Source organism: Ips typographus, linkage group LG2 (genome assembly GCF_016097725.1).
Source record: "Ips typographus isolate SLU linkage group LG2, UJ_Ityp_2.0, whole genome shotgun sequence".
Taxonomy (NCBI): Eukaryota; Metazoa; Arthropoda; class Insecta; order Coleoptera; family Curculionidae; genus Ips; species Ips typographus.
In genome coordinates this window covers 20,294,226-20,303,816 of record NC_138423.1, presented here as the reverse complement: position 1 = coordinate 20,303,816, position 9,591 = coordinate 20,294,226, and the positions used below count along the sequence as shown (strand labels likewise).

The 9,591-nt window shown below is 33.9% G+C and overlaps 2 protein-coding genes across 5 annotated transcripts in view; one reads left to right on the top strand and one right to left on the bottom strand.

Moving 5' to 3' along the window:
* The first annotated feature begins 108 nt into the window (after positions 1–108).
* On the top strand, positions 109–8,997 carry LOC145724214 (non-lysosomal glucosylceramidase). The gene is made up of 13 exons (XM_081972354.1): positions 109–595; positions 646–734; positions 800–980; positions 3,265–3,421; positions 3,481–3,604; positions 3,817–3,992; positions 4,048–4,352; positions 4,405–4,533; positions 4,588–4,969; positions 5,166–5,293; positions 8,035–8,287; positions 8,344–8,532; positions 8,589–8,997. Exons 1-13 carry the CDS (start codon positions 444–446, stop codon positions 8,781–8,783), a joined length of 2,460 nt encoding a protein of 819 aa, XP_081828480.1. The 5' UTR covers positions 109–443; the 3' UTR covers positions 8,784–8,997.
* Bruce (BIR repeat containing ubiquitin-conjugating enzyme) overlaps positions 8,982–9,591 on the bottom strand; it is a 31,854-nt gene continuing 31,244 nt past the window's right edge. For all 4 annotated transcript variants that reach the window (XM_081972345.1, XM_081972346.1, XM_081972349.1 and 1 more), the window contains exon 44: positions 8,982–9,578. In XM_081972345.1, the coding sequence (XP_081828471.1) occupies positions 9,357–9,578 (222 nt within the window). In that variant the 3' untranslated portion in view covers positions 8,982–9,356. The remainder of the gene's footprint in view (positions 9,579–9,591) is intronic.

The window sequence follows — 9,591 nt, the reverse complement described above, 5'->3', positions numbered from 1 at the left end:
ATTCTTTTCGATGTATAAGAGGAGATAGAGTATATAATAAGTATTTAATTGACTGAGAAGGGAAATAGACGTACTTTTCAAACTACGAACTTAACCTAACTTTCTTGAAAAACATTTTAAGTACTAATTTAATTTGGCTTAAAGAAGCCCTAAATTTTCCAGAAAACCTTAATTGCAGCATTTTTTTAAGCAAGTGGGTCCGTGGTAGCTTAAATTGTGGTTTGTTGCTATACAGAAGAAAAGAAGAGAAGAAATAACCTCCATTTTCAGTTTACATGACAAACAAGAGATAAACAAAATAAACATCAAAAATAAAAAGTATAAAATTGATTTAAATAGTACATTTTGTCAGTATTCTATTAATAAGTCATAAATTTGAGTGTTGTTATCCAAAATTGTATGTTTGCATTCATTTCTGTGATAGTATAAATAGTATATTAGCTATGAAGGAGTCAAAGTACAGATCTGAGTTGAAAACGGCCAGTCCAAAATATGGTTTTAAGGTTCAGTTAGACCACGAATATCCAGAAAAGCGCAGCCCTCATTTTATCCCATCTCCACGCATAATATGGAATCTTTTACCTCTTTTTCTCAGGTAAAACTGTTTCATTACAATCAACTGTATTTAACTTTTATCTGTTACAGGTATATATGGTATTACATAGTGTGCAAGTTCACAGGGAAATCGATTGTAATGGATTATGTAAAAATGGAAACTGGAAAACAAATATATGGTAATGTTATTCTGTTAACATTTTGATTGGGCAGAATTATTCACTTAAGAAATTTTCACTTACAGGAGTTCCCATTGGTGGAATAGGGGCAGGTAGTATAGGCAGAGGGTATAAAGGAGAGTTCTGTAGATTCCAGTTGAAGCCAAATGTTTGTGAATACAATACAGTGGATGCCAATCAGTTTATTGTTACAATCAAAGATGAAAACCTGAAGACTATATTTCAGAGCTGCTTGTCTACATACAGGTAAGCTATTTTAGTAACTAATGCAACTGATAATTGCAAGGATAATTGTTGAGTGAGTTCTGATAATGGCAACAATTCTGGGAAAGTTTAAACCAGTTGTAGAGGGCTAAGAAACTTTTCAGAAAGTTCTCAGTAGTATTTAGAGGTTTTTGGAACTTTCAAAATGGTCCCTAAGGCCTCTACAATTTAAAACAAGTCTGGAAAAGTTTAAGATGCTTGTAGAGGGCTCTGGTGCTTTTTACAAGGTTCTCAATAGCATTTAGAGGTCTATGGAACTTTCAAAATGGTCCTAGAGGTCTCTGACAATTCAAAAGAACTCCGGAAAGGTTTACAACACTTGTAGAGGCTTCTGGCACTTTTTATAAGGTTCTCAATAGCATTTAGATGTCTATGGAACATTCAAAATGGGCTTAGAGGCCTCTGACAATTTAAAATTATTTTGGAAAGATTTACCATACTTGTAGAGACACCTCTGGTGCTCTTTAGGAGGTTTTCAAAAACGTTTAGATGTCTATGGAACTTTAAAAATGGTCCTAAAGGTCTCTGGCATGTTGAAACAGTTCTGGGAAAGTTTAAAACACTTATAGAAGGCTCTGGAACTTTTTAGAAAGTTCTCAGTAGCATTTAGAGGTCTATGGAAATTTCAAAATGATCATAGAGATAGAACCCTACAGCAATTTAAAATAGTTCTGGAAAAGGTCTTGGGCACATTCAAACATGACAATTTTAAACAATTCTGGAAAGGTTTACAACACTTGTAGAGGCTTCTGGCACTTTTTATAAGGTTCTCAACAGGGTTGGGTGAAAATTGTTTTTTTCTAAAAAAAACAAAAAACTTGTTTTTTAACCAAAAAAACATGTTTTTTGTTTTAAAACAGTCTTTTCTTGCGTGTGAAATAAAACATTGTTTTAAAATCAAAAAAGTGTTTTAAAACAATATTTATCTTGCTATCTAATACAGTATACAGGTAACCTTGACCATGTTTCAACATCTAAATAAAAATGTTAAATAATGTACGTAAAAGTTGTCATAGTTTTTAGCTTGGGAACGTGGGCACTACCTTACTAGTACTACTAGTAATGCTGAAGATTAGCTTTTATGTTTTTTTTTCAGGTCTTGACTTTTAACTTTTATAACTTATTACCCATGTGACATGTTAAGTTCAGATTTTTTTACAGTTTACACTTTACAGGTGTTATACCTCTGTTCCTATGTAGTTAACTATATTTTCAATAAAGTTTTGTAGAGCTGGTAGCTGCCTAGTGCATAAATATTCCTTTTAAAAAAGTAGCATTAAAATGTATGTTTCAAATTGATTTTTTTTTTAGTTTTGGTTCTTTCATACTGAAAAAAATTAAAAAAAAAACAAGAAAAACTCTAATTTAAAAATTACAATACAGCAGACCACAGGCTCAAAGAATTGAAAACACTAAATAAATTAAATATAGGCGCATAATAATCAGCTTTTAATTAGTTGAAAAAAAACAGTGTTTTAAACATAAGTTTTAAAACACTGATTTAAACACCACCTGTTTTATTTGCAGTGTTTTAAACGTGTTTTAAACAACTGTGTTAAAACAGTTGTTTTAAAACAACCCAACCCTGGTTCTCAATAGCATTTAAAGCTCTATGGAACCTTCAAAATGGACTTAGAGGCCTCTGACAATTTAAAATAATTCTGGAAAGATTTACAATACTTGTAGACGCCTCTGGTGCTCTTTAGAAGGTTTTCAAAAACATTTAGATGGGTATGGAACTTTAAAAATGATCCTAAAGGTCTCTGGCATGTTGAAACAGTTCTGGGAAAGTTTAAAACACTTATAGAAGGCTCTGGAACTTTTTAGAAAGTTCTCAGTAGCATTTTGAGGTCTTTGGCACATTTTATGTTCCTACAGACTTCTGACAATGTAAATCAACTCTGGAAAGGTGTTGAGACACTTGTAGAAGCTTTTGGTACTTCTTAGAAGGTTTGTAATAGCATTTAGAGGTCTATGGAAATTTCAAAATGATCATAGAGATAGAGGCCTACAGCAATTTAAAATAGTTCTGGAAAAGGTCATTGGCACATTCAAACATGACAATTTTGAACAGGTTTAAGACATTTTTAAAAGCTTCTGGCTCTTTTTAGAAGGGTCAGTTGTAGAATTGTCAAATGTCAAAATGACAAAGCTTGCATATAGTATGATATAATAAAACACAATTTTAACACAAACAACAAAAGACGCAACAGTCAAAAGTCACTGAACAGAACCATATTGCAAACATAATATAAATTTCTTATAGGAAAACTTCACTGTCAGCTTGGCTAAACTTACTGGACAGTCAGAAATGTTCATATACAGGACTGTATCCCAGAGCATGGACAGAATATGACTTGTCAGAGTATGGTATAATTTTAACTTGTCGTCAAATAAGCCCAGTAATTCCACATAATTACACGGTAAGGTAGTGAAGATTCTTGAATTTGTAAGATCCAAAAGTAGGTATTTTCTATTTTAGAGTAGTTCTTTGCCATGTGCAGTATTTATTTGGAGTATAGAGAATGTCAGTGAGTGTATGAGGACAGTCACAATAGCCTTCACTTTTAAAAATGGTACTGGCAATAAGAAAGCTGATAGTCAATGTAAGTTTGATTTAAGAAATATGCTTTGGATTTTTTTATGTAAAGGAACTTGCTTGTTTTACAAATTGGACAACACAAATTGTAATTTTCCTGAATGTTGTTTTGTAAACTTACATTTTTTTTAACTAGTACAGTTTAAATGTTTTCTGAGGTAGCATACCAAACATAATACTCTTATTTAGTTAGCTGTATTAGTTCATGATGTTTTTCAGCTGCCTGTAGCTCAAAAGCATTTTCTTATGGAAATTCTGAAGGAGTAATCCTTTATCACGCTTTAGACAAGAATCAATGTTCCTACACTTTGGGTGTTAAATCTTCAGATGACGTTACAGTGTCAAAGTGTTTAAATTTCAATCCAAACTCGGATGGTTCGATAGTGTGGAACCAAGTAAAACTAATTACACAATTAACTATTTTTATAACTAGCAACTTCATTATTTTAGCTTAGTGATAACGGTCAGTTTGACAAACCCAGCAATAAAAACCCTCACGTTTACGGGGAAATTGGCGTAGGAATTGCGGCAAAAACCACAATGAACAGTCAAACGATTCGAAACATTGAAATGGTCTTGGTTTGGGATATGCCAAGTATCGTTTACCCTGTTGGTTCAATCAAGTATTTCAAATACTATACGGATTTATTTGGTAAAGAGAATGCGGCGCTTAAAATTGTCGACTTTAGTTTTCAAAACTTTGATCAATGGGAGAACGATATTTTTGCCTGGCAACAACCGATATTAGACGATCCGTATGTGTGACATCTTAGTAAGTAAATCGATTTAATTACCAAATATTTGCAGGGAATTGCCTGATTGGTATAAGTCAGCTCTGTTTAATGAAACCTACTTCATTAGTGATGGTGGGTCTATTTGGCTGTCGATGAAGGATGTGGAAGATGAAACTATAACTAAAACCAAATCTGATCCACGGTTGTTTAGCCGGAAATTAACTATACAATTTTTTTTTAACCAAAACTTTTTCAGCAAAAAATACGGACGATTTGCTTACGTCGAGGGTCACGAATACCGAATGTACAATTCGTACGACGTGCACTTTTACGCATCGCACGCTCTAACCAAAAATTGGCCGATGTTACAGCGGTCCTTACAGTATGATCTGCGAGATTTTATTTATGCCGAAATTCCTAAAAAAGTTAAAATGCTTTTTAATGGAGAAATAGTGGAACGTAAAAAGCCGAACACCGTACCGCACGATGCAGGCGATCCGGCTGAATGTCCTTTTGATTTACTGAACGCTTACCCTATACACGATGTCAGTACTTGGAAGGACTTAGGGCCAAAGTTTGTTTTGCAAACGTTTCGAGATAGTTGGATTGCGGGCAATCTGGACGTGGATTTTGTACGCGTAAGTTTGTCATTTAATTCAGTTTGAAAATATAAATTGTGAGTGGCTTTGTGAAGCCGCAAAGCTAGACAGAGAAATAGGTTTAACAATGTGATTAACATTAAACTTTAATTAAAATAAATGATTAAGTCCTCTCAACAAACATATAGAACGTATCTCTATTAAACTTTTAGTTTGAATTACTTAATAATTTTAGGATATGTACAAAGCGTGTGACGTTATAATGCAGGAAATGCTTAAGTACGATCAGGACAAGGACGGACTAATAGAAAACTGTGGTGAGCCGGATCAAACTTTTGACACTTGGGTCATGACTGGTGCTAGGTTAGTCATTTTATTCCTCAATGGTTAATATAATAGCAAATCTGTACACACTGACAACTTTTACAAAACGTATTAGGATATTCCTTAACTAGAGATGGCCTAAGGTAATTTTCTCCACGTAGAATTTACGAAAAACAGTAAATTATCTTTTGCAAAATGTTCTCAGAGTTTTGAACAACTGGTAAACAAGTTTCGACAGCTATGGCTAGAGTCCGGATTAAAAAGCACTAAAATCGTGAAAAAAAGCGCTTGAAAAGCTAATTAATTTTTCTCAAAAAAGTATAAAAATCTGTAAAAAGCACTATTTCAGAAATGCAAATTGTTTTACTATTTTTGAATTTAAGTTCTAGAATTGAAGCTTTTAAACTGCTTTAGAAGCATACGGAAGATTTTAGACTGTTTTGGAAATTTCTGTTCTCAAAATTTAACTACTTGAGGAGCATTTGGAAAGTTTTGGACAGTTTAAAGAGCATATTAAAGGTTCTGGAATGATTTAGAGGCATTTGGAAACTCTTAGACGGTTTTAGAATTTTTTGGAAAATTTAGACAATTTTGAATTTCTAGGCTATAGTTGAAGAGCTTTTGGAAGCTTTTAGACCGTTTTGAAAAGCTTCCGACGGCTCTAGAAGCATTTTGAATTTTCTGTAGTGTTTTGAAATCTTTTTAGAATACTTTAGGAGCATTGAAGGTTCTGGACTGCTTTTAAGGCATTTGAAACCTTGTAGAAGGTTCTAGAAACTTTTGGAACCTTGTAAACTGCGCCAAAAGCATACGGAAACTTTTAGACTCTTGAAATGATTTGAAAGCTTTTAGACTAGATGAAGAGCATTTGGAAGCTTTTAGACTCCTCTAAAAGCTTTTGGAAGGCCTTCGACTGCTTTAGAAGCATTTTGGAGTTATTTCTGTAGTATTTTGAAATCTTTTTAGTCTACTTTAGGACCATTTGGAAGGTTTCTAGAGAGTTTAAAAAGCATTGAAGGTTTTTGGACTGCTTTTAAAGCATTTGAAAACTTATTGACTGTTCTAGAAACATACGGAAGCTTTTAGACTGCCTTGATTTTTTTTGAGAGCTTTTAGACTAGTTGAAGATTATTTGGAAGCCTTTAGAGCGTTCTAAAAGCTTTTGGAAGGCTTTCGACTGCTTGAGAAACATTTTGGTGTTTCTGCAGTGTTTTTTTTGTAAATATAATCGTTTTTGAGATATTTTCCAAAAACTACTTAGATACACTTTTTAGTTCAAAAATTGAACAATCCGTACCTTGGTTATTTTTGGGAGTTCAGGGAGGTTTAACCACTTAAAAGAAACGTCTTGAATTTCTCTTTTTAGTGGTGTAGAGCAAAAATTTCTATCTAAAAAATTGTGTACAGGGTGAGCAAAAATAATGACCCACTAACAATTTCGTGCACACTCTGTATTGAGGTTCAAACGTTACGTAGTTTGGTTTAGTGGTCCATTAAGAACAATTTTGCATTCTTGTAGTTTTTATGTAAATCTAACCATTTTCGAAAATATTTAACCTTTAATTCAGGCGGCGGTCAGTAAAGTAGGCCAGGAAAAACCTTCATTTGCGCAAAATTTCGGTGCATTTTCTCAAAAAATCGCAAATAACTTGATTATTTAAAACGTTCCGTATAGACACATTAAATGATCGTAAGTAGCTAATGATTGGAGCTATCACGGGACATTGAGTCAGCACCGCTAACTTGCCCCGTCTGGCCGCTAGAGGGCGTCATACTTGATTACCTTTTTTCGGAATTTTGAATGAATTGTCTTTAACTGCCTTAGTTAGTTCAGGTTAGTAGTAGAAATGTGACGTAAAGTGTCATTTGTAAAAATATAATTTTTAAGGGTGCCATATGTCTTAATTTCAAAGTCAGTGACAAAATGGCGGCAGTTACAGCAAAACAGACACCAGATTTGTGTTTTCTTGAGCATTTGAAAAGTGTTTACAGTTTAAAGAGCACTGAAGGTTCTGGACTGCTTTTAAGGCATTTGAAACCTTGTAGACGGTTCTAGAAACTTTTGGAAGCTGTTAAACTGCTCTAGAAGCATAGGGAAGCTTCTAGACCGTCTTCAAATCATTTGAGAGCTTCTATAGATAAGTTGAAAAACATTTGAAAGCTTTTAGACTGTTCTCAAGACTGTTTTGTAAGCTTTTGCAAGACATTTTGGAGCTTATATAGTGTTTTGGAATGTTTTTACATTTTTTAAACTACTTTGAAGCAATTCATAATTGGTATGTTTTTGTCTTTCAGAAGCCTTCAATATCTCAATATAGCTTGAAAAGCTTCAATTGTAAATTACCCTATAGAAAATAAAACCATACAAAAAATAGCAGCAAATAAGCATGAAAAACTAAATTAAGTACAAAAAACCCGCCAAATGACGTGTTTTTGCGTAAATCGTTCACATTAGATGTCAAAAGTTGACTGCTTTTATTATTTACAAAAAGCAAAATTCTTAGAAATCCGGACTCTAGTTATGACAGTTGTCAAGTCTAAGAAAAGTGTTCCTTAACTTTAGAACTGTCAAATTTGGCTTTATGGAGCTGTACAGGCTACTCGGCTACTTACAGAGTGGTTCCACCAAGGCACACATCTAACTTGGAATTTTATAATTTTCAAATAGTCCAAATTCTACCAGTCTTTTCTTGAATTCTCCTGAAATTCTTTTGGCATTTTCTCCAAAAATTAATTTCAGATAATTTTCCATTTCTATCCCTAAAACACAATTTTTCTAGTGCGTATTGCGGTGGTCTTTGGCTAGGAGCCGTATACGCAATGACGCGAATGGCGGCCAGTTTGGGCAAAACACAGGACCAAAATTTTTACCAACAAATCCTGTCAAAGGGAACCACGTCATTCAACTCAAAATTGTGGAACGGAAAGTACTATAATTTTGACAGTTCCAAGAATCAATCCGAAAGTATTATGGCCGATCAGCTAAACGCGCACTGGTACCTAAACTGTATTGAGAGCGGGGAAAATAATCCCGTAAGATCCATTGCATCAACTATTATTAGTAACCTGTAACTTAAATGTATTTAAAGATATTTCCAAAGTCGCAAGTGAGTAGCGCTTTGAGGACTATTTACGAGAACAACGTTCTGTGTTTTTGCGAAGGAAAAATGGGAGCTGTTAATGGGTTTTTGAAGGGTCAAGTTGACAGAATTACTACTCAGAGCGAGGAAGTGTGGACCGGAGTAACGTACGCGTTGGCGGCCACCATGATTCAAGAGGTTTTTAAGTCCCAGAGGTAATACCAGGGCCATATTACTCAAAATTTTGTTTGTAGGGGCTACTGGAGGAGGGGTTCAAAACTGCCGGAGGAATGTTTCAATCCATGACTGAACAATTTGGCATGATTTTTGAAACTCCCGAAGCTCTGTACGATCAAAAATCGTATCGATCAATTGGGTATATGAGACCGTTAAGTATTTGGTCGATGCAGATAGCTTGGGAGAGTTGGAAGAAGGCTCATACCAAATAAATTACCTTTAGTGTCATTTGTTGCATTTTTAAATTTGATGGCAAGTTGGAGGTTTATTTTATTCTGCACATAGAAGAGTATTGTATTAATAGTTTTTTAAATGTACTAATTCACAACAAGTCGGTGTTAGACGCGAATTATTAATTAAAAGTAATTTCTTAATAGCAGTGATAAAAACGAAAATAAATGTATCACAAAGAACTGAAAAACAAAACTTTTATTATTTTTAAAATCACATTTTGTTACGAACAGATTTAAATAAGAATAATTTATGTATCAAATACAAAATCGTCCATTCAACTCCTTTATGACGCAGGAAGAGCCACCTTGGTAACTAACTTGTCAATCATGCAGAGTGTACAAAATATTACTTAACTATTGCCAAAAACAAAGTAACTCTAGGTTATTAATGAGATAATATTATATTAATCGACCAAAAATACTCGGCAAGTACCGATCCGCTCGTTTAATTTCCTTATTACGGATGAACTATCTATCGATCTTTTGCTTTGTTTAGTCGGAACTTTACTTTTAAAACAACATAAATGCAAATATAAAGTCAAATGACAAACTTCACCACTTGCACATGTCGTCCACCATTTTCTCTAAATCTTGTTCTTTATCTAATAATTCATCTTGATTCGCTTGGTCTATGGTAACTTCCATACTGTTTGTTGGAGTTATGGGGCTTTCCTCGTCTTCCTGTACTTCAGGCAACAGTTCAACGAGCGTTTCTTCATATTCGCTGTCTGGCAGTTTCAATTTAGCTAGTTGTTCTTGAAGTTGTTTGTAAATCTGTAGAAAAGTT